The 24,788-nt window shown below is 55.3% G+C and overlaps 1 protein-coding gene across 4 annotated transcripts in view; it reads right to left on the minus strand.

Moving 5' to 3' along the window:
• The window catches only part of NTRK3 (neurotrophic receptor tyrosine kinase 3), a 391,483-nt gene extending 372,955 nt beyond the window's left edge, over positions 1 to 18,528 (minus strand). For 3 of the 4 annotated variants that reach the window (XM_072799286.1, XM_072799279.1, XM_072799308.1), the window contains exons 1-2: positions 18,450 to 18,528; positions 18,072 to 18,334 (exon numbers count right to left, since the gene is read on the minus strand). In XM_072799286.1, coding sequence (XP_072655387.1) covers positions 18,072 to 18,319 — 248 coding nt within the window. In that variant the 5' untranslated portion in view covers positions 18,320 to 18,334; positions 18,450 to 18,528. The remainder of the gene's footprint in view (positions 1 to 18,071; positions 18,335 to 18,449) is intronic. The other variant, XM_072799305.1, reaches the window with a different exon arrangement.
• Positions 18,529 to 24,788: the final 6,260 nt, after the last annotated feature.

Consider the following 24,788-nt stretch of genomic DNA (forward strand, 5'->3'; position numbering starts at 1 on the left):
CAGAGGGAAGACCATGTGCAGATACAAGGAGGAAGACAACCATCTACAGGCCAAGGAGGGAGGTTTCAGGACAAACCCACCCTGCCGACACCTTGATCTTGGACTTCCAGACAACTCCAGAACTGTAGGAAAACAAATTTTTGTGGTTCAAGTTAAATACCCCATTTATGGTATTTTTCTAGGACAGCCTTAGCAAACAAACACAGTGACTGAATGTTGTCTTTATTTTAAATGAAAAATCTGTTAGGTATGATCATCTTCTCATTGCTTGCAATTTCTAAAGTGTTATCTTAATGAAGAAGAAACAGGGGCACCTGGGTGGCTCAGTGGTTGAGCATTTGCCTTGGGCTCAGGTCATGATCCCAGATCCTGGGATCGAGTCCCACACTGGGCTCCCTGCAGGGAGCCTGCTTCTCCCTCTGCCTATGTCTCTGCCTCTCTCTCTGTGTTTATCATGAATAAGTAAATAAAATATTTTTTAAAAAAAGAGGAAACAAAGGATCACCACATATTGAACACCATATTTACCCATCACTTGGACTTAATGCATATTATCATGTTGTCATACGTTCATCTCAAAAAGAGAGAGAAGGCAAACATCACAGGTAAAGTTAACAGCCCCCTGCTTCCTCTCCCTCTCCCCCTGGAACCAAGGCGATCATGACATTGGTTTGTAGCCAGTCACAATTTTATCTTCTTACTACATATCTGTGTTCATAAACAATATGCTATATTGATCACCATCTTTCTTAAATTACATGTATGGTATATCATTCTGCAACTTGTTTCGCGGGTTTTTTTTTTTTTTCACCAGCATTATGTTTTCAAACACAGCCACGTCACCATACAGAGAACAAGATTTTCACTGTGATTGCTATATAGCACCCCATCATATCATCATAGCAACGGAGCCCAGTTCCTCATCTCCTCTTCTCCCCATGACAAGCGAGCTTGCGCCCAATCGTTTGCTCTGGCACATGTGGCTGCGGTGAATGCAAGAATGGGGGATCTGAAGTGACCTTGGGTTTGACTCCTAACCAAGCCATTCACGCGTGTGGCCTTAGGGCAAGCTCTTGCTTTGTCTGGTCTCAATTTCCTCATCTGTGGTATGAGAGCAACTCCCCGTGCCCATATGGCTGAAATGCCACATAAACTGCCCAACCCAGAGAAAATGCTCAACTGACAGTAGCTGCTCTGTGTGCTGCAGAGGCTGGAAAGCTAGATCAATCAATAAACACAGGTCTGGACAGCAAAGAACATCCCAAAACTGGGACCTGAGTGACAGGTAGGGCTCAGGTGATCAGAATGAAGGCCAGAGGTCTTCCAGGCAGGAGAGGCAGCCTGACCAAAAGACCAGGAGTGGGAAATGCCTGGGGATGTTTGGGGAACACACAGATCAGTGTGGCTGGGACAGGGTGCTGGTGGGGGGTACAAGATAATGAGGTGAGACGCTGCAGCCCGAACATGAACACAGGAGTCTGAACTTTACCCTGGGAGCAACTCAGACCCAACCAAAGTTCTCGAGCTGCAATTATAGAATTACTTTCCTGCCTCCCAAATAGTTCTAAAAAATCAACTGGGAGTCTAGAAGAGAACCGTGAAAAGCATAACTGTGCTTTCACTTCTCAACTACATACTGAATTATGTGCATCAGAGAACGTTCTGGTCAAGTCCTGTAGGAAAAGGTGAGGGTGGGGGCCGGGGTCAGCATGGAGCCAGGCCCCATATTTGGGGTGCAGAGAGAAGACATGAAAGGAGCATGGAGAGGGAAGCCGGCACTAGCACGTGCCCTGTCAAAATGGGCTTGGGAGCGGGTTAGTGTGCTTCTAGAATGGGGGTATTCAAACTTTTCACAACCTGGGAAAATTCACCAAAAGCATATGTGGGATACCATACCGGCTCTGATCCCCAAAGAGTACACCCTGAAAACCATCGATGCAGCTGTCATTATCAAAGTGTGGTCCCGGGGCCAGCAGCATTCGCATCACCGGGGTACTCACTAGAAAGGAAGTCCTCAGGGCCCTCCACCAATGAGAAGCAGAAATTCTGGGGTGGAGCCCAGCAGTCTGTACTTTAGCAAGCCCTCCTGGGGACAGGGATGCATGCACAGGTGAGAACCCCGGGGAGCTGTACCCACAGCCCTCCCACACACACCAGGCCACTCCTGGCGAATCCTTCTGCGGCTTCAACCCACTCCAACCTTCTACCCTGTCCCCAACCACCTTGTTCAAAATAGGAGAGGTCAGGGCCAGAAAGGGCCTGAAGGTCAACCATTCAGGATCCCTGGTTTTTTGTGGAGTTTTTTTTTTTTAAAGATTTATTTATTTATTCACGAGAGACACACAGAGAGAGGCAGCAACACAGGCAGAAGGAGAAGCAGGCTCCTCACAGGGAGCCTGATGTGGGACTCGATCCCGGGACCTGGGAATCACACCCTGAGCAGAAGGCAGCAGCCACTCAACCACTGAGCCACCCAGGCGTCCCAGGATCCCTGGTTTTAAGTAGAAGAAAATGGAGTTCTAGCAATGGCCAGTGCCTTACCCAGACTCACCCAGTAAGTTGGTGGCAGTGACAGGACCCCAGAGGTCCCTCTATTCTGTCCCAGGGCCCTTACTCAGAGGACATTCTCTGAGATGTGGCTGAAAACACCTGTGCCCACAAAATTCAGGAATCTCAACTCAGCTGGGTCTCAGAGACCCCTTCAGGGAACACAGAAGAGCACAGTACTGTGTCCTACCGGCCAAGAGGTGTCCGGGAGCTTCAGGGCTCTGGCGGGGCCCAGAACTAAGGTGAATAGGGGCTGGCAGGAAGGAGAGAGCAGTGATAACCTGGGGGGCATGTCAGGGACTCTGGGGTAAGTTCAAACCCCAGCTCTGCCACTTACTAGCCAAACAACTTACCAAGGACAAGTTCCATAAGCCTCCCTGGGCACAGTTTTCCTTTGCCTTCCTAGAACGAGGCTGATAATAGTACCTGCCTCAGGGGGCTGTGCCAGGAATGACACAGGGATAAAATAAGCCTGTCCCCAGAAGAGTCACTGGAGCAGTCACCGCAAGGGTTGGCTCTCACCGGGATGAGTTCTGGTTTCCCTAGGAGACACCTCCAACAGGCTGCTCTGCTGAGGGCAAAGCCCGAGGCCCACAGAGATACAGAGGAGGAGGATGTGCCCAGCGCTCTGGGCAGAGGCCTGTGCACTGTCACCAGGCTGGGATCTGTGAGAGATTCTGCAAGAAACGCACCCATCCTGTTCAATGGGTCTTGACTGAGCACCTGCTAGATCCTGGCTACTGGGGGGTCACACAGCTGAAGAAAACCCCATCCCTGCCTGCTGAAGCTCATGGCACAGGGGAGAAACAAACGGATGAAGGAGTCTGATGCCTTCTAGGGCATGTGGATGGAATGCAAGGGTCTCAGCCAGACTAAGACCCTGGCCGTGCCACCCTCTTCTGTCCAGCGACACACCTGGGCAGGTGAGGACAGACACCAGGAAAGGTAATGGGGTGGAGCCTCAAGGCCAGAGCACACCTGACCAGAATCCAGACCACAACAGCCCTGAGTGAGTGACCAGCAGAAAGGAGGCAGGTAGGTAGGGCAGCAGGTCACCTGGTGGGACACAGCTCACACCCCAGGATGGGGGCAGGTGGGGCGGGGAGGCAGGGAGGAGAACCAGTCATTTGCGTGGACAATGAGGGAAGTGACCCTGGACAATGAAACCTGAACAAGGTTCAGGAAGGAATAAGATCATGCTTCGCACACTGCTGCCTCCTCCACGGACCCCGAGGCACTGCCCCACCAGGACCCAGGGCAGGTTCGGCAGCAGCAGGGCAGAGTGGGGACCGGGTCCTGGGAGAAGGAAGCTGAGGCTGACCCCGCCGTAGCACAGGAGCCAGTCTCTGTGTCCCAGCTGGGCATTCACCCGGCCCTGGCTCTCCTCCACACACCACAACGAGGAGAAAGGCTGACCCCCAGATCACCCTCCGAGGGGACCTTCTCCCTGCAACTTGGCCTGGTGGAGGGGGCTGCTGGAGGGAATCCGGCTGCACCACTGGCACACCTGGCGCAGCTCCCCTACAGCCCGGAGGTAGATCCCAGGATAAGGTCCAGGCGGCTTCCCCTAAAAACCACGGGGCGTCTTGTGGACGACAGCAAGGCCACGGGCTCAACCTCGCGGCCAGAGCCTCGGCTCTGAATGTAACTCCCCTGCTGCCAACGTCGGATGGACCCGAAGACAGGTGAACCCCGAATTCTTAAATCTCCACTTAAAAGCAAGTGCGCCCTCTCCCCCGCAGAGAAACCCACGTTTTCACCGATGAACAGTTTTCTTTAAACTTTACATCCCACGTGTTTTCTGGAATTCTGCTCCTGCTTCTCCGGAGACTGGCCTTTATGCTGTGGCTGCTTTAGTTAGGGCTTGCCACCCCGAATCAACTGGAAGTCCAAGAGAGAAGGGCCGGGCCCCTTATTTTCTCCGCGGGGTGTCCCAGGACTCAGTGCTGTGCCTGGCACATGGCTGGAGCCTGGAGCTAAGCAGAAAGTGGGGGCTCCCCCATCTCCCGACTCGGGCAGCAGGAGCGGCCAGGCTGGCCTAGGGCGCACGCCTCTGCCCGTCCCTCCCCCGTAGTCCTGGTGCCGGATGGGCCGGGCAGGAGGCGAGCAGGTGGCCACACAGTCGGGCGCCCCAACGCCCCAGTGCAGATGCAGCTCAGCCCCCGAGTGGGCTAAACACACCCCGACACTGGCCATCAGTGGTCTCTTATGCACTGGGAAGACAGTCCTTAGAAAAGTGGAGTACTGGGTGGCTCAGTGGTTGAGCATTTGCCTCTGGCTCAGGGAGTGATCCGGGGCTCCTGGGATGGAGTCCCACATGGGGTTCCCCGCAGGGAGCCTCCTTCTCCCTCTGCCTATGTCCCTGCCTCTCTCTGTGAGTCTCTCAGGAATAAATAAATAAATTTTTTTTAGGAAATTGGAGTACAGGCCTTCTCTCCCTAGGGACAACAGCCACTGCCCCGCAGGACACAAGGCCCCCCCAGGGAGGAGGGAAAGCTGAGGTCACAGGCCCTTCCTCTCGCCTCAAACTCACTGCCAGGGGCCCCAATGGGCCCCTTTCTCTACCTCCAATTGCCTCAAAGACAAGGTTTCTGCCAAGGGAAGGGAGGAGGACTATACCCCTCCTCCACACCCCTACCCCCCCCCCCCACTTCTCATGTTATTTCCCACTTGGTGTCTTATCGCCACATTTGTTAAAATGGCTGCCACTTAAGAGGTGGCAAGCAGTCAGAAACACAATCTGGAGCAAAGCTGATACTAAATAACTTCCTGAGCCTGGCATGTCTGCCAAGGCTCCCCTCCCGAATCACAGGTGTGTTAAGGGAGAGGCTACACAAGGTGAGGAGCAAAAGACACCTCGAGTTCAGCCTCAGAAACATGCCTCTGCCCCAGGAAGGTTCCTTCCTTCTCCAAACTGCCTGGCATGTCTGCACCAGTGAAGACTGATGCTTAGCACTTACCACGAACCCTCCCTTCCCCCATGATCCTAGGCACCTCCAACAAGCATATGCAGATCAAAGGGCAGGAAATAATCCCGGACACTCAGATCCAAGCTGCCAAAGCCTCTCACTCAGCCAGCCCAATGGCGCCTCCCCTTGTCATTTTCCAGGTATATATACTGAGACTCAGAGGTCTGAGGCCAACCAGACAGCCAGGGGGTGAAAGCATCTCCCAAAGAGTAGCACCCAGGAAACATCAGAAAGAGTCTGGTTGTTAGACAGCAGGATTGGTTGGCTATGATAAAGCTACTCAGCTGGACACACATGCGCTGTAATACTTAACCTCACACCACTGGCCCAGACAACATGCATTCCCAATGGCTATCATCACACTCAAGACCTTAGAGAATCATCTCTAACCGCTTGCATGTGAAGAAGAGAAATTCAGTTGACAGACACCCCCCCCCCCACCGCTGAAGCCCATCTCCCATGATGCAGTTTCAATCTCATGAGCCCCAACAGCACCCACCAACTCACCCACAATGCCCACTACTGCCACCCTACCCCAGCTGAACACACTGCTGTTCTCCACTGCAGCCACTGGGTGTCATTGTTGCCTCCCCCCCCTCCCCCCCCCCAAGTGAACTGGAACCATCCAGCACTCATGGGCGGGTCAAAGGACTCCATCAAGTCAACAAGATCCCACAAATAACTCCTGCACTGTGTCCCAACTTCTTCCTTCTTCCGGAAAGAGACTGATGGCCGATCATGGAGTACCCATCATGTTCCAGCCACTTTCCACACATCATGTAATTTAATCCTTACAGTAACACCTCCCAGTAACACCTTACTTTGCAGGGGAAGAAAATGAGACCCAGAGAAATTAAGTAACTGACTCAAGTTCAAAAGAAACAAGCAAGGGGAAGGGCAAGGACTGGAACTTGAGTTTGATGCCAAATTCTATGACCTTTCCATGCCACAATTCAGCCTCCCTTGAGATATCAGACTCCGAACTATGGGCTCTAATTAAATCAAATTATTTTTGCCATGGCCCTCAGAGATGCTGGCACCTGGGAGAAAGCCACATGCAGCTTTGATCAAAGGCACACTCCCAACAGGGCAAGCGAAATAGCACCTCCCTCCCTGCAGACATCATGGTCTAGTGCCCTCTTGTGGCTGAACATGGAACTGGAATGAATGTGGATGGAAGGCCCTTGAGGGTGGATTGGAGGACTCAGAGGTCACCTCCTTCCCACTGGATTCCTCAATTCTTTCTCCCAGGGCTGGACCCAGAGTCCCATCTGTAGCTGTCAGGCTTAGTCAATTAAGGGAGCCTGGAATGGGATCATCCAGTGAAGGGAAGCTACTTAGGGCAGGAATAGCAGCAAGACCACATGGGTGCAAGGGTCTGGTGAATTAGTCTGCAGAGAAATTTCCCAAGTCCAGAGTGCCCGGGACCCTCTGCCACTTGGTATCCCAACTGAGTCTATCAGTGGGAACCATAACTATCTCCCTGTTCTTTTGGTAGATATGTGCCTTAGCCATTTCGGGGTTTGTTTGTTTTTCCCAAATACATACGATCTTCATCTTTCTACTGTTTCCTTTAGCTTTGGCCAGGTTCTGGCTCCCCTCATGTAATTTCCTCCAACCCCATGCTTCAAGGACCCTGAAATGTCACTGCCCATCACCTCTGCAAGACTCCCATCGCACCACCTGCCAATTTGGCCTCTGTGTACTCATCATATGCCAGGCGCTTAGTATAATCTCATTTAATCCTGGCAACTACTCTACAAACATGGATATGTTTAGCCTGATTTTTCAGAAAAAAAAAAAAAAAAAAAACGAGGCTCAGAGAAGTTAAGTAACTTGGGTGAGCTCACACAGGGGCAGAGTCAGCATTTAAACTGAAGACTATCTGGCCAAAGAAGCCACTATTCTCCCTATGACACAGAACTGCCTCTCAGACAAAAGATCAATTGAAAATCTTGGGCACCAGAATTGTTCCAACAGAAGGCTCTGGATTAGAAGCTTAATCTGTCAGGGTGAGTCTGATGACCTGGAAGGAGGAAAGACTGAAAGCAGGATGAACAGATGAGAGCCGCAGAAAGTATCTATGCCTGTGAGGAGAAAGTTCCAGAGTATAGGAAGAAAACGAGAAGGAGAGAACGCATACACTTTCTCTCTCTCTCTCATGAAATCTGCCAAAACCCTGCATTATTACCATGGCCTCCATTTTTCAGATGAAAAACAACATCTAAAGAGTAGCCAGCCCCAGGTCACAGAGCTGGTAAGAGGCAGAGTTGTGATCTCCAAGCTTCACTGAGCAGGTGCCACCCAAAAGCAAGGTCATATATGCAAATGCCCTCCAGTCCAGCTGGAGGGTCATACAATTTAGCTTCATCCCTGCTCTTCAGCCTCAAAAAAGTGTCAGAAACAAGTGGAAGGGTGAACCTAGGGGGTGTAGTCAGGTAAGTGTCTGACCAGGTTTCAACCCAGGTGGTGATCTCACAGTCATGGGATCGAGCCCTGCATCAGGCTCTGCACTCAGCATGGAGTCTGCTTCAGATTCTCTCTCCCTCTGCCCCTCCTGCTCTTCTCTCTCTCTCAAATAATGAATAAAATCTGAAGAAGAAGAACAACAACAACAATAACAACAACAACAACAACAACACTGACCACAACAGAGAGAGTCCCACCTACAGCCCTGGGTCTGGCAGCCATGGGACAGCCCATGGGACAGAGTCATAGGACCAGGCTCCAAGAGCCCAGCACCCACCACAAAAGCAGAAGACCTGGGTGGCTCAGTCAGTTAACTGCCTTCAGCTCAGGTCATAATCCTGGAGTCTTGGGATCAAGTCCGGTATCAGGCTCCCTGTTCAAGAGGGTGTCCGCTTCTCCCTCTCTCTCTGCCCCCTGTTTCTGCATGCATGTGCACGTGTGTGCTTGTGTTCTCTCTCTCTCTCTCTCTCTCTCTCTCTCTCTCTCTCTCATAAATAAATAAAATCTCAAAAATGATACTAAAAAAAAACCAAAAACAAAAACGAAGATTCCATCTCCAAAGCTGACAACCACATTAGCAGGATAGGGCTCATTTATGGACCAACGAGCGTGTGGAACAAGACAGCACCCGCTCAAATGCGAGACCGCCTGGAACAGATGAAAAAGAGCCAAAGTATTCACAGAGAGGAAACAGTCCAAACTAGCTGGTCCAGACAGGGCCTTCGACCCTAATTTGCAAGGCACTCTCCTACCCACCAATTTAGATGGGTATCTCTGAGGACAGACAAGGTCTGGAGAGCCTGAAAGACAGCACCACGCTCTCACATCTGGTAAATATCAGGACCTGGTATTTACTGAGCAGCTACCTGGTGTCTAAGTGATTCCTAAACTTGGCATGAGGGGAGGGAGGGAGAAGTGGGAGATGTCCCCACACTTGGGCCAGTCTATCACATGGCCTGAGGGAGTTCATAAAGCTCAATTATTCTGTGACACCAACCCCACAGTGTAACTGCCTATCAACTTCTCTGTGTCCACATCAAGATCTGCCTGGGCAGGCGCTATGTGCCATTCATTCTTCCCCAGTTCCCCCCCTGCCCCCCGTGCAGGGGTGCTGACCCCTGCTGCTGCTGCTGCTGCTGCTGCTGCTGCTGCTGCTGCTGCTGCAGCAACCAGAGGGGAAGGACAGCACTGCCCTCGGCGTGCCCAGAGCAGCCTCCCAGCCACCTCCTGGGAAGCTCCGTCCGTATCTGTGGCTGGACCGCAGCTGTGATAAAGGCAGGACCAGCTCTGCACAGAGGGGCCCCGCCCAGGGTGCAGCTGACCTCCCTGCTCATCCCTGGCTCAAGAAAAGGCTCTGAAAGCCAGGCCTGCCCATGCACATCTCGCCAGGTTAGTGCCACCTCCCAGGCGCAGGCTGTGGAAGGCAAACAGCAGCCTGCGAACGTCTCGTGCGCCGCACTGCCCTCTGGTGGCCACGGGGGGGTCGACATGCAGACGAACTTGGTGGGCAGCGAGCCAAAGGCTTTAGGGCTTGTTTACCAAGACCTCAGACGTGATGTGCACAGCACACAGAAGAGATGCACTTGTGCGTGTGCAAAGACACCCCCCAGCGCGCACTCAGGGCCCCGTTTACTGTGGGAGGTGGCCGGATTGGCTCTGCGAACCTAAGATTGCTCCCTTAGCGCTCTCGCTCTTTGCAGGAAACCAGGAGCTCCTTTCCCTGCCTCTGGAAGAGCCCAAACCCCTCAGCCCCACAGCAGCCGCCAGCAGAGGGTGGGGAAGGAAAGCACACCAGCTGGGGAGGCAGGGCCCCGGGCCAGGACAAGCTGGGTGACTGAGTCAAGCCCATCCACCCTCTTGAGCCCTCCGCTCCTCCGTGGTAGAACTGGGCTGGACCCCAATTATATCCGAGCCCCTTTCCAGATCAGATGATTGACATTTCAAAGTCTTGATCTCCTCCCTGATTCAGAAACACTCCCAGATGTCTAGAAACGGAAACATCAACACAGCACCCTGCTATTTAGACAGCCCATCGAACATGTCACCACACTGATCTTCACAGGGACCCCGTAAGGGAGACAGGTGTCAACTCCCAGAGGTGACCCAGCTCCCAGAAGGGAAAAGTGAGTCCAGAGAGGTCCGAGGACGCCGTGAGCTCATGCAGCCAAGCAGCAGCAAAGGTGGGGTGTTTCCACAAATCTTTGCCCCACCGTCTCAGCCACGGGTGGCTGTTCCATCTCTTTCCGGGAGGACAGCTGTGGCCACCCCCCATGCTCCCAGCTCAACCCTGTGCAGAGGCAGACGGAGCTTCCATGAGCAATGGGGCAGAGCTGAGGCAAAAGGAAGGGTGGAGGAGAGGAGAGCCTGCTCATCTGAGGAGGAGGCAAGAGAAGAGCCAGGAAGAATTAGAAGTCAGGGAAGATTCTCTGAACACCAGCTTCCAGCTCTAGCTGCTCAGCACTCCAGACACCTCCCTGCTATTCTTCACCCACCAAACGTCCTGAAACCCCACAGCTCTACCTGGGAGAAGCCATCCAGCCCTCCACTCTCTGATTTAAGGCCTCTCAGGACAGGGACATGGTCCTGCTGACCGCCCCTCAGCCCAGAGCGGAGCTGGTGAGGACCCAGCTGCCAGCTTCCTGAATCCCTGCCAGCCTCAGCTGGCACCTGGTCTCCTGGGGTAGTTGGCCTAACCAAAGGCCAAGACACCAGGGGGTGGTCAAGGGGGCCTGGGAAGAGGGCTTGGCTGAGACATGGCCTCGGAGGAGGCTCCTGTTGGGAACAAGTCAGGAGGGGAGCCTCAAAGCATCCCCAAATATTCAATACTCCAGAATGCCAGGCCAGCATCATACCCACCATCCCATCTGCCTTCCCCTCCAACCCCAGCCTGGGCAAACCTCACCCAGAGAACTGATATGTGACAAAATAAAGGACCCTTCTAGGCTTTCACGTCTACCTTTTTTTTTTTTTAATTTTATTTATTTATTCATGAGAGACACAGAGAGAGAGAGAGGCAGAGACACAGGCAGAGGGAGAAGCAGGCTCCATGCAGGGAGCCTGACGCAGGACTCGATCCCGGGTCTCCAGGATCAGGCCCTGAGCTGAAGGCAGCGCTCAACCACTGAGCCACCAGGGCTGCCCTCACGTCAACCTTTTTAATTGATTGATTATGATGGTCACATATTCATGAGTGACTGCGTACATGTGTGTCCACCAGTATATATTAGCATGTCTAAGAAGAGAGCAAGAGTCCAGGCAATATAGCTTCATGTGAAATGTCAGATGGCTCTGTGTGAAATTAAACAAGTCAAATTCTGTATCTGGACTCCTACCCGATCTGTAAAATGGAACTCATGTTAATTAATTCATTAATAGTACTACTCTGAAAGGATTGGTGTGAAGTCATAATAAAATATTACCTCTCAAGTGCTTGTCGCAGTGTCTAGAAGAGAGGAGGTACTCAGTAAGAGCTAGCTGGTGGCTAGGGAGAGGCCAGGCCCAGAGGATCCACTGGGGAAACCCAGTTGCCATGTTCCTCTCCATGCTTGATGATTCTGAGAAAGGAATCCTGCCTGAATCTCCACCACCCAGACTGAGGACCCTGTTGATCAGACAAAGCAAATGGGGGGCTGGGAGGCAGAGGTGAGGCTGGAGAGAAACAATGGGCTCCCAAGCCAGCTGAGCCCGCAGCCTCCCCAGTCCTGCCTGTAAACAGAGCAGAGCAGAAAGCCTCACTGAGTGGATCTCTAATTGGCGTGGGCTGCAGGCTGCAAGGAGCCCTGGGGCTGCCAGTCTCGCATAGTTGTTGCCTCTGGGGACCCCAGATTTGGAAACATTGCCCCAGCGGGAGACACAGTCGTGGGCAGGGCTCTGGCTTTGACAGAGTGCCCAGGATAGGCGCCAGGCCAGAGCAGGAAAGGGTGCTAGCACCTAGGCCTTCTAGCAATACTCGGGCCCCAGGCAAGTCATCACCCTGGTCTGGGCCTCTTACAGCGCCTCCCGTGTGGAGCATGAGGGAGGGGACACTTGCAGGGGTGCCTCGTAGCCCTGAGCTGCTGAGCCCTGCACATGGGATGAAGGCAGAAAACTGAGGATCCCTGTGGGCCTTCCCAGGGCTCCACTGGGCACTGAGCTTCTGTTCTGGCCTCACTGGAGTCCTCATCCTTGGAGATGCAACCCATCAAAGAGGAGTTGAGTTTCCCAAAGTGGAGGCAGCTAGGGGATAGATGACAGATGACTTGAGCTGATGCCTCAGGTGGATACCACCAGATCTGAGGGATCAAGTCCAGCCACCACTCAGGCCACACTTAGACCCAACTGCCAGGACTCTCAGCCATCCTCCAATTCCTCACAGATGGACCATGCCCATAATGCCACCCCTTGGGAGAAAAAGAACTTTCTGGATGAAAATGAAGCCATAAAGATATCTAGCTAAAGGACCACAGCCAGAGAATAGTCCATGGAACCACAGAAGCCATGAGAGAAACACCACAGAGGGAGCCACAGGACTCTTCTAGAGCTTTCTTTTTGGGAGATATGCAACTCAACCCTTTTCTTGATAGTCAGTAAAACAGGACAAATAATCCCTGCCTAAACACTTCAAGTAGTTTAGGCAAAAATAAACCCAACCTCTGTAAACTGGAAAGCATGAAAAATGCTTGGGGTATTCAGGAGGTAAAGAATTTGCTAGACAGAAACAAAAAGTAGGACCTGAGGGGTACTAGGAGATAGTCTTTTGAGAACTGGCCTGGCCCTTGGGGTCTAGGGGGCCTTTGGGAATCATGGTCCAGTGCTGAGATTCCCCTACACTATCCAGCCAGATTCCTCCTCTCATTTTCCCGGCTCTCCATGCCTGTCAATCAACCCCTCCACTGGGCACTGAGTGGAACAGACCCAAGGCATTAGGGTCACCTCTTCTACCACAACACATTTCCCTCCCAAACTCAAGCCCTTCCAATCACAACAACAGCGGGCACCGAGCCTTTATGACTATGCCTGCTTGAGCAATAAAAATTTTATCTTGTAACCCCTGAACACTCCTATTTCTTAAGTTATATGCTTGTATATCTTCAATCCATATGCTAAATATTCAATATTCCCTTTTCTAGACAAGAATAACTTGAAATGGAAGTTCTAGCATGTTCCTCTCACATCTGGTGGAGCTCCCTGCTGCAGCAATGAGTGGAAGCTTTGGGAGACATCTCCTCGCTGCCTTGAGCGTAGGCTGGAGAATGGAGAGCCACATAAAGCTGGGTGTCCAGCTCTGACAGGCTGCAGGTCCTAGTGCAATCCTAAGTGTGGCATTTGGTCAGGGCAGTTGACTCCAGACTGCATGGCACTTTCTGGGTGACCCAGAGTTCCAAAGAGGTGGGAAGGAAAGGCATGAAGAGGAAAATGGCCAGTGGCTAATGGCCAGAGAGGGAGTACCTGTGCCCTCCTCCTGGTGACATCACAAGAGTCAGCACCAATCCCAAAGACGGTGCCCTTAGAAGTGGCCTCACATTGCCTCCATGGGGTGCTCCCTGCACCCTGGGATGGCATATGTCCAAGCTGGAAGGGACACTGCCCCATGGCTTCAATTCATTGTTGAGTTACAGGCTCAGAAAGCCTACAGTCCCCTCCTACAGCTCACAGCGGGTTAGCGGCAGCACCAGGGAGGCACTCATGTGTCTCATCCCTTTCTCTATTCCTACTCTCCCTGTGGTCGACTACAGGCTCCTAAGGAAGAACAGAGACAGTGTGGGTGATCCCAGTATAAGCCACTGAATGGGGCCCAGTGGCAGCAGAGATGCCACAGTAAGGGCAAAGGTCATCCCAAGGGAAGGTCACAGTCCAGCCACACGCTCGCCCAAGAGCCAGCTGGGGTTAGGACCTAGTCCACCCCTACAGTCCGAGGAGGAGGAGGCAGGCAGGTACAGGCAGGACAAGGCCAGAGAGCATCCCAAGGGAGCCGGCATCAGGCTCCTCCCTTCATCACTGCAGCACGCTCCACTTCAGCCAGGCAGGAGGGTGGTCGGCCCCTTGCAGGACCCTGAGCTGCCTTCCCAGACTCCAGGATCAGCCCTCCAGGGACCAGTGCCCAAGCACTCTCAAAGCCAGGGCCAGGTTGGGCTGTTTTTACCCCAAACTGCCATGTGCTCACATGCCCTGGAGCTACAGACATGACGCTCAGAGCTCCAACTTGTGCCTGGGAAGATTGATCTGGGCTTGTGGGGGTTGAGGACTCTGGATCCAGGGAAGGGCCTGGTCTCCAGGCAAAATCCCAGGGCCTCTAGAGCCCTGGGTCCCCAGCTTTCATCCTGGAAGTGCCCTATCTCCCAGGCCTGCAAACACTCCCCCTTCTGAATCTCACACAAAGGCCTCCTATCTCAGCCTACCTCCCTCAGGCCTAGTCTCAGGGCCTGGCTGAGCTCCATGATGCCCTTGGGGCCTGGCTCACACTCCTGCCTGCATCCCAGCTCCCATGGGTAATTGTCAAGGCTGGCTCTCCCCTTGATCCTTAGAAAGGCTGAGAATCAAGGAACCAATACAGCAGCCAAAGCCCAAATGACCCCTCACCCAGCCAGGCGAGGGCCTGCAGGGAATACAGGGGACCAAAAGGGACCAGAAAGCTATGAACACCAGGAATCCTGTGATGGCTCCTGCAGAGACCCAGCGGGAGGCTCAGAGTCCCAGCCAAGAGCTCAATGGTCTTCGAAAGCCTTTGGCTAGCCAGCCCCAGGAACATTGGGCCCCAAGAGCCATCTCCTCCCCCTGGAACTTCTGACAGTCAAAGGATGCACCATTCTGACCCTGGGGCAGGTTTGACCTAGACAGTGGATCCAACTCCCAGCCACCGCCCTCTGCCTTTGTGACGTCAGAGCCTGGTTGGGCGCGGCAGCGTGCGGACCCTTCTAGGTAAGGTTACTGTGTGCCATGAGCTCCAGTGGCAAAGGAACTGGCCTCCTGAACAAAAAGAGGCCAAGAGGGAGAGCCCTTTAGGAGGGGATGAGGGGAAACCCATACTTCTGCCCCGATGCCTTGCAGCTGATTCCCTCCTGATAGTGGTGAGGAAGCCCCAGCCCTCGGCCAGCCTCCGATGGGCACCCAAGGGCCACATCGCACACGACTCTGAGAGGAGGACCACTGGGAATCTCTTGTCCATCAGCCAGGGAGGGACCTCAGGTTCTCTAGCTCCACAAAAGAGGATGCATCTGTGGAGTACCGCCCCCCTCAGTTCCCTTACCTAGGCCTGATAGAAATGCAGCTTCACCCCAGCCTCTTCCCAAGAGTCTGCCCAAGCTGTACCCTTAAGGCATGCGCCAGCAAGAGCTCCAGGCTGATGGAAGGCTGGAGGACCCCCTAACTCCCTATCTCTGATAGCATCAGAAATCTGAAGAATGAATTATTTCGTCCTGCAAAGTCTAAGCTGCAACTCAAGTCCCCTTCCCAAGTCATGCCGAAGGCAGGCCTCCTCCCCTGCCTGGAGAGCCTCTGCCTGCCCTCCAGGCCTCTTGCCAGCCTGCTTCCACAGGCATCCCAGCAGAATGGGGGCCGGGCCTTGGTGTTACACAGACCAGGACCTAAGCCTAGCTCACCCCTGGGGCTACGTGCCCCAAGAAAAGTTACTTTGCCACCCTAAGCTTCCATTGCCTTGACTAGAATAGGAATGGGTGACATCTGCTTCCCAGGATGAGCATGATGCCCCTCCTTCTCCCCACAGTCCTCTGCCTCTGGGCCAAAGGCTGGGCCCTTCCCAGAGTTCAGTCAATACCAGCCATAGATCTAACAGGGCACTGGGGAGAAGATGGGGTGAGGAAGGGTCATCAGACCCATGACTTCTGACCCTCCTCCCCCACCTGCCAATCCATGCAGCTCCTGTGGGAATCCAGTTCCCTGGTTCTTAGGCATTGGGGTGGATTAAAGGAAAGAAGTCCTGCCTGCTTGCCAAAGAGCCTCAGTCCTGAAACGCGGACGGGAGCACACAGTCTCCCAATCCACTCCCTGCCCACTGTCCTCCAATACGTCCCACTGGGGTCCTCCAATGGCAAAGGGGACAAGAGGCCGCACCATCCTCTCCCATCACCCACCTTCCCAGCACCTCCATCTCGGACCCTTTGCCTGGAAAGAGCAGCCCAACTCCCCCAATGAAACCGCTTCCCCAAGCATCATTTTCAGAGGAGCGACACCTCTGCCTGACTACAGGAGCCTACGTGATTGTGGCCACCCCTGCCTCCCACTGGCTTCCGACAGATACACATCCTTGGAGCGGAGAACTAGCTGCATGAGGCTCACCAGCTCCCAGAGAGCCACACCAGCAACCTTCTCTGAAACCTTTAGCCCACCAATCCCCCTGAATATCCCTAGATCCAGCTCCTGAGCCCCTGGACCTACTATTAGGCTCTCTCTCCTCCGCACCCCACCCTCCTGCACACACACAGCCCTGTGGTGCACTTCCAAGCAAGAGTTTCCCTGAGGATCATGCTCAGGACCCTCTTCCCCCCATCCCCACACTGGGGTGCCGGAATGCTGTAGCCTACAGAGCTGGAGAGGCCGAGTTGGGTCCATCTAGCTCCCCCCCACCAACCTCTGGCTCCCCCCTTGGGCTGTTCATCTGGTCACGTCAGGCCCACCAGCTGAAGATAGTGAGGAGGTGAATGGCAAAGCCCAGATATGGGTCAAGCTGGCCTCCAGGGCCGGGAGTCGGAGACATCTCCTGTCTGTACACTTCCTCAAACTGTTAGCTGTAAGCACTCTCTCCATTAAGCCAACAGGGCTGGCGGGCTTCGAGAGCCTGGCCGCCCCATAGCTGAGGCAAAGGGAGGGCTGCCGCCTGGCAGAGGAGCGCCAAAGGCAGATTCGGCTGGGCTTGCGTCCGCCCAGACGCCTTCCTCCGAGAGACCCCGGCCAGGACTTGGGCACACATCCCTCCGGGCATCCTATCCACTGTGAGGGTCCCCAAGGGGTGTGGACCTTGGGAGGGGGATAAAAAAGGAATCCCTTGAACAACCAGAGTACTGTCCACACCCTTCTCTGGATGTCAGAATGGGGGAGCCGGGGGAGCCGGGGGCACCTGGCCTCCAGGTCAGTAGAATTTTCGAAAAGATAGGCATCTTCCCTGGACTCTGAGCTCCTCTCTCCCCCAGGACCATGGGGCTTCTGTCGCCGATCCCTACCCAACGGGAGGCAGGGAATGCAGGCCACCACGGGGCTCACTCGGACGGGGCAGAACCGAGCAAACGCCGGTCAGAGTTGGATTTTCCCAAAAAAAAAAAAAAAAAAAAAGAACCTCCAAGATCACATAACCCCCCTCCCCAAACCACACCGGCCACCACCCCCCTTGGCTCCCTTCTCCGTCCTGCCTCGGAATCACGGGCGCAGTTATCAAAGCTCACAAGGACGGGATCCGTGGGCGCCCAGATGCAGCTGAGGGTGGGAGAGGCGAGGGGGGTGTCTCGGAAATGCCCAAAATGGGGCTGGAGAGGGCGGGCGAGAGAGGAAGGGAAGAGGCAGGCGTCCATGACGGCCTCGACATGTCCAAAGTCTCCCCGCGAGCAGCCAGCTCCCAACTTGTTTACTTGTCAGCGTGTTTGTTTCCAAGAGGAAACAGTTAAAAGACCTGGGCTGGGAGGCGAGCAGCCCCCGGCACCTTCCCTCCCGGGCTCGCGCCGCCGCGGTCGCTGTCACTGCCGCCGCCGGGAATCGAACCTCGTCTACTTTACGCCACTTGCGCGTGGCCAAACTGTTGCTATTCCGCGGGGGGCAAAGAACCCGGCTCGCGCCCCGGGCGAGGAGCCCCGGCGGGTGGGGGTGGGGGCGGGGGCGGGGGTGGGGGCGGGGGTGGGGGTGGGGGCGGGGGGCGGGCGCGGGAGCAGGGCCCTGCGCGCCCCGGGCCGGCCGGGGTCCCCTCCGCGGGCCGGCCCCCGCGCGGCGCCGACTCCCGCCTGCCAGGGCCGGGTCACCTGGGCTGCGCAGCCCGAGAGCATCTCCCGAGCCACGGCGAGCCTGACGCGCGCCCCGCGGGCAGGGGGAACGGGCGGCGGGCGGCGGGCGGCGGGAGCCGCGGAACCAGAGGGGAGGCGGGCTGGGGAGCGGCCGCCGACTTACATGGAAGTGATATTCCTGGAGATGTCCGTGATGTTGATGCTGGCGTTCCCGTTGCTGTTCCCTGAATCCTGCCCTTCCAGGAGGGGGAAGAGGTTCCCATCGTCCGGCCGCCGGCAATTGATCTCAGTCTTGCTGCAGACACAATTTGCAGGGCAAGCCAGCACGGAGCCCACATAGTCCAGCCAGACGCTTCCCAGCAAGAAAATCCGCCAGAAACTACACTTGGCTGGGCAAAGAGAGACATCCATCTCCGATCGTGGCTTCTAAAAAAGAGGAGGAGGAGAGGAGAGGGGGGTGGGGTGGGGGGAGTGGGGAGAGCTGGGGGGGAAGGAAACAAAGACGGCGAGGGAGGGGGGAAGGGGGAGGGGGGGCCTCTGCCTTTGAAACGCCGTGCGATCAGATGCAAAATCCTTCAGCGTCTGAAACCATCGCGGCCGCCGCCGCCGCCGCCGCCGCCGCCGCCGCCGCCGCCGCCGCCGCCGCCGCCGGGTGGGAGCCGCGGGGAGCGCCTAGTGGCGCGGTCTGCCTGGCATGGTGGCCGGCTCGGCGCTCGCCGGCACGCCGCTCCGGGGGCTCGGGACGCGAGCCGCGCTCTCCGACTCCGAGACTTTGCAGGGTTGCAACAGACGGTGGGGAGGCAAAAAAGAAAAAGGGGGGGGGGAAGGGAAAAGGAAAATATGGTGCTAAAGTCACCAAGTCCCACCTACTGGGCAGAATTAAAACGGACACACCTGCAAAACACACACGCACACGCACTCACACATGCACACACCCGGAGCCCGGGGGGAGGAGGAGGAGGAGGAGGAGGAGGAGGAGGAGGAGGAGGAGGGGGAGATGCAGTCGGAGCTGCCGCAGCCGCCGCGAATGGCTCGCCGCGCGCCTGCAGAAATGTACAAGTGCTCAGAGCCTTACGAAACGCACGGGTTATCGGAGCGTCTTCCTCGGCTCGCTCCCTCCCTCCCTCCCGCTCCCCTCCCTCCTCCCCTCCCTCCTCGCGGCCTCCTCCCCCCGCCCCGGCTGGGAGCGGCAGGCGAGCGGAATCTCCCCCCGCCCTGCCTCCCCCTCCCCTTCCCCGCACCCCACTCGCTCCCCGCCCGTCCTCCCTCCCCTCCTCCCTCCCCACCCACCCACCCGCCCGCTCGCCGGCTCGCGGCTCTCGCCCGCACCGCCACCCGCAGCCGCGCGCCCGCCCGCTCCACGCCCCGCGGCCCGGCGCCCGCTCGCCGCAGCCCAGGGGAAACCGAGGCGGAAGGGAAAAAGTTGCAGTCGGGCTCGGGAGGGTCCGGGCTGGGGGGGGAGTTGGCGAGCCGGCCGCGCGACGCCGAGAGGCGCTCTCCTCCCCACTTTTTGGCCCTCGCGCTGCCCGGTGTTTTGCTGCAATCCGGACCGCGAGAGCGAGGGAGATGGACGCGGCCGAGGTGACCGGGAGTGCTCCCGGGCCCGGGGGGAGGGGGCCGGGCTCGGGGACGGGGACGGGGACGGGGACGGGGTCGGGGTCGGGGACGGCCGACCGGGGCTGCGGGAGCGCACCCGCGCCGCAGAGAGGCGCCCGGAGCCAGGGACCCGGGGCCGCGGACGCGCGGTCCTCCGTCTAAATGACTCTCCTTTCCGTGACCGCGAGTCCGGGAGCTGGGCTCGGCTGGGAGGGGACCGCGGGGCACGGCCGGGTGGGCGCCCCCCGCGCCCCGCGCCCCGCGCCCCCCGCGCCCTCTCGGCGGCGGGCTCTGCGCGGTCAGCCTCCGGCAGGCGGGGAGCGGGGCGGGCAGGAAGCAGCGCCGAGAGGGCTGCGCTGGGGAGCCGAGGGGCATCGAGGTGGCCCCGGGCGAGCTGTGCTTGCAGGAAGGACGCGGCCGGGAAATTGAGATGCAAGGGGCATTTTTTGGCAAGCAGGCCAGCACCGTCAGAGGCCGGCTTCTTGGGCTCGGCTCGCGGGTGCGCGGCTCCGGCTGCCCGGTGAGGGGGCGGGCGGGCTGCTTTCTCCGGATTCGGGGGCGCAGAACCTCCCTCCTTCCCTCCCACACAAGCACCCCTTCCTGGTAGGGGCGCAAAGCAGGTGCAGCCTTCGACGCGAGCTCACATCCCGTCGGGAGAAGAGAAGGTCCCCGCTCTTTGCCTTGGTAGGATTTTGGTTGGTTGGTTTTGTTTTGGGTTGTTTTTTTTTTTTTTTAATAAGACGCCCAAATGCCAAATGTGAGCTGTTTGCGGAGAAAACCAGAGCATTCGCTGTCAGAAAGGAAAAGAAAGGGTTAGGGCAGTCCTAGCAGGCAGACACACTACGGCATTCACACGCAGAAGAAAGCTGGGCTCTCCTCCCCGATCTGGGATGAGGGCAGGCGAGGAAGCGAAGACGCTGAATTCAACTGCATCCAGCATCTGAAAGGCCTCTCCCCCGCCCCCCTATGGATTCCGATGCAGGTCATGCAACTTGCAGGCAAGATGGGGGAAGGGGTATGCGGGTGCCACCCGCCCACCCCAGGCGCAACCACAGACAGACCAGGCGCCTGCGAGTGGCACTGTCGCTGTGAGTAAACTTAGAAGGAAGAAAAAAAAAAAAAGGAAAGAAAGGAACATGTCTATAAAAGGCAGTTTTCCCGACTTCCCCTTACGGTCGCCTTCCCCTTGGCCTCGGTGAGACTTTCACCCCCTCGTTGCCATTATGGCCTTGTCGCCAGGCTGGCATTTTGCCCTCCCACCAGCAGGAGGGGACAGAGAGTGGAGACCTCCTTAGTCTGGCAAACCAGTTCCTACTGGCCCCAGGCCAACCCTGATACCCTTGGTCCCCTGGGAAGTTCCCTGCCCTTGGAGTGCCACTCTGAGAGAGGCCCGGGAATACCTACTTGAGAGCCTGGGAACCTGAGGCGGAGTCTATGGGTGGCCTCTCTCAGGAAGTGGCAGGTGGCGGTGGCAGTAGAGACACACACAGAACCTTTCTCAGACCCCTCCAGGGGAGATTCCAAAAAGCAGGGAGTGCCAAATGGATTGGGCCCAGCAGCACTTCTCCAGCCTAGAACTAAAATAGTTGTATCTAAACGATGCCCAGCACACTTTTGCAAGGAGAGAGAGAAATGATTTTTAACATTTCCAGCAGAGAAGGGGAGGTGTCCCTAAGAGCAAATTTTTAAAAACTCTGAAAACCCCTTTAGAGATGATAAAAAAAAAAAAAAAAATGTACCCAGTGAGGCAAGGGGGCCCTGATGGAACAAGAAGCCTTTCATCCTAACAGTAAAATGGGATTAAGATGGGATGTTATGTTTATGCTAGAGCTCTGGGCCTGAGCAGGAAGTGGCAGTTTAAAAAGAGGGAGGCCCTTTTCACAGCGGATAATAGACTAGGAGTAGAGAGAGCAGAGTTCTAGTTCTGACCCCAGGCAAATCACATAAGCCTCTGGGCCTCAGCTTTCATGTCTATAGAAGGACTAGGTTGGACCTCAGTATCCAAAGTGAGGCCCTCCGACCAGTAGCATCCACATCACCAGGAGGCTTGTTCACATGCGGGATTGGAGGCCTCACCCCAGACCTACTAAACCAGAATATGTTTTAACAAGTTCCCCAGGTGATTCATAAGTACACCGTAGTTCGAGAAGTACAAAGATGACTCCCAAAGTCCCTTCTAGCTTGAACATTCTCCGGCTCTATATGGACCTGGGCTGGAGAGACTTAGAAAAGAAGAGGGATCCATGTTGTGGATCCTCAGAATATTATTCAGCCAGGGGAGGAAAAAGTGGGTGTTTCAGGAGCAACCACCTTGTTAAAATCAGGCTTGCGTAAGTTTCACTATAAACTCAAGAAGGTGCTCACCCCACCCAGAAAAGTACACTCTTGCTTCCATATGTCTTAACCCTAGAGATTCAGTGGAGCCAGATTCAGTGGAGGAAGACAGAGAAAGTGTCCATTGTACACGCCCTCCTCTTGGTCAGTAGGGGTCCAGGGCAAGTGGGGTCTCTTGTTTCCTTGGTAAGAATGTCATGATTGACAAGGAATAATGCCTGACCCGTAAGGATTCCCAGTCTGCGGCCATCACTGAGTCCTGAGAGATCAGGACCCAGCTCAGCATCCTGCCAATGGGGATAATCCCTCCCATATCCTGCTGCCAGCTGCAGTCTTAGAAATGAAGACACTTATGGACGCCTGGGTGGCTCAGCAGTTGAGCATCTACCTTCAGCTCAGGGCATGATCCAAGAGTCCTGGGATCGAGTCCCACATCAGGCTCCCTGCAGGGAGCCTGCTTCTCCTTCTGCCTGTATCTCTCTCTCTCTCTCTCTCTCTCTCTCTCTCTCTCTCTCTCTCTCTGTCTCTCTCATGAATAAATAAAGAAAATCTTTTCAAAAAGAAAAAAAAGAAATGAAGACACTTAGGGATCATCAATCAGAGGCAGGAGTGGGCAAAGTTTTTTGAACAGAAAGTAAAGTTTTAGAAACCCTTTATATCTGAGCAGCTGCCTGCTGGTACCAAGGGTTTGGAGAAGATGGGAACCCAAGATTTGGATGTGGTCTCCCATCAGACAGGCCAGAATGGGGGCTGGCTCCCAGAACCCACTGGTCCAACCTTCCTGACCAAAGAGAAACCAAACATGCCTCACACTCTAGCTATGTGAGCACCTGAGATTTCTTTTTCCTGTTTATAAGGCATCCCCAAAGCCAAAATTCCTTGCCATCTAGGAAAGGAGGAAGGAAGTGGAGACTCAGGGAGCATACAAACAAGCAGCCGACCCAGGAGTCATCCTCCCAGCACCTCTCTCCACTTCAGACCTCCACGGGCCTGCTGTTCATGGGTCTGCCTTTCTAACCCAGCCACATCAGCTTTTTTAATAAGCCCACACTCTTAGGGAGTGGCCATGTTACAGGGGTGCAAGCCAGACCTCAGGCATTTTGGATTCACCGACCATGCCCTACTGCTATGGTGTCAGCCTCAATCCAGGAGCTGTGCTGCCAGATTTTCTAGTCTGAGCAGAAAGGAGTCCTGCTGCCCCAACTCAGAGCTGCGAAAGAGGCCAGCCATGGTACTGAAGATAACCCGGGAAGCACAAGAGGAGACAAAGGGAAAACTGTGCCCCAGAGCCCCTGCTGTTGCAAAGAGCTATTGGAGCTGCCAGACTTGAATTTGTGTGGGAGAGAGGAGCCTGTTTCCTGGGTGGCCTGAACTCAAGGTGGGGGTGGAGGGAAGGCATGGCTGAAGGCTGGGAACATGTATCCAGAAGAACAGGAGCCCATGAGGGAGTTGTGACCACACATGGAGAGGGAAAGCCCTCCTATGAAGAGGGACAATTGAGACCAAGGTGTCAAAGGAAGCAGAAAAATCTAAGGACGGAAGGTCCCAGCTCAGGACCCTGGCTCAAGTCCCAAGATTTTGGGCATGCACCTGCCAGGAGGCTGGAGCTGCCTGCCAGAGGGGACAGAGCCCCTTGTCTCTCATCCTTGTCCATTACAGATTTTCTGAGGGTTACCTAGATTCTCCTGTGCTGCCCTGGTGGGAGTGTCTGAGGGGAGCTTGGGGGTCCTCACCAGTGATGCCTCTGCTTATTCTGCTTACCCTGGATGAGAGATTCATAGATTCTCTGGGCTAGAAAGGAATCTCAATCCCAAAGACCCCTGACCCCACCTGATACACACATCCCCTCAATGACACCCCCAGGTGTCTATCCCTGCTTGAACACCTGCAGGGACAGGAGGCTCATACACCCAAGACTACCCAATCTGTCTGCATATAGCTTTACTCCTCGGATAGCTTTCAGTTTGAAATAAGAAAACCAATCTCCCTGAAGCATCCATCCTCGGCACCATCCGTGCTACCACCTAGAACCCCAGGGAAAAGTCTAGTCTATAAGCCAGTCAGGAGGCTGCCCACCTCTCATCAGCAAAGTAGCCTGAGTCTCCTCCTGATGCTTGCAAAGCACAGTTTTCTGAGCCTTCCCCACTATGGTCATTGGTAAAGCATTCAGGATGGTCAATGGTCCCTGTGAAGTATGGCTCCTTGTTATGCACGCTACAGGTGCTGTGACCTCGGGTACAAGAGGTACAATATGGCTTCGAGTAGTAGACCCATGGAGATGAATTCACTACCCAGTAGCGAATCTGAGCAGGGCACTTAAAGCTCTGTGCCTCAGTTTCCCCATCTGCAAAACAGGAGCTCAGCGGGGTCTAACTCACAAGGTGGTTGTGAGATAAGACAGTGAAGCACCTCAAATGGTACCTGACACGCAGCGAGCACTCTGTGTGTATTAACTCCATCATTCCACTTTTGAGGTACCCAGAAGGCTTTGACTACTTCGGCTGGGAAGCCCCAGAACCAGTTATCCACCAAGAGCCAAACACACTGCCACCCAAAAACTAGGCCCACACACACAGGAAGCAGCACCTCCTAGCAAATGACTTTGTGAGGCTGAGCTGCAGGGCTGTCGGGTGAATCCTCCACCCGTGGATGTTCCCAGCAGCCAGGGAAGATCCCAGGCCTGAAGGCCTGGGGAACAAGAAGCCAGATGCTGAGAAGCAACCCCAAGAGCCCTCCCTGGTTCTCTTGCTAGCTTGTTGCTCCTTTCGGGGTGGGGGCAGCTAGCTTCCGTCTGCCCAGGGGGTAACCCCTGCTAAGTCACCACTGACTGTGGACAGCTGGGCCAGGCTGGAACTCGGTGCTACACTTTTCCTGGTCCTGCCTAGCAGTGGGTTCCCAGCCAGGTCCACTGCAAGTTCTGCAGAGAACAGGGTCAAGGGCAGGCAGCTGG

The sequence above is a fragment of the Canis lupus genome, chromosome 2 (assembly GCF_048164855.1).
Source record: "Canis lupus baileyi chromosome 2, mCanLup2.hap1, whole genome shotgun sequence".
Taxonomy (NCBI): domain Eukaryota; kingdom Metazoa; phylum Chordata; class Mammalia; order Carnivora; family Canidae; genus Canis; species Canis lupus.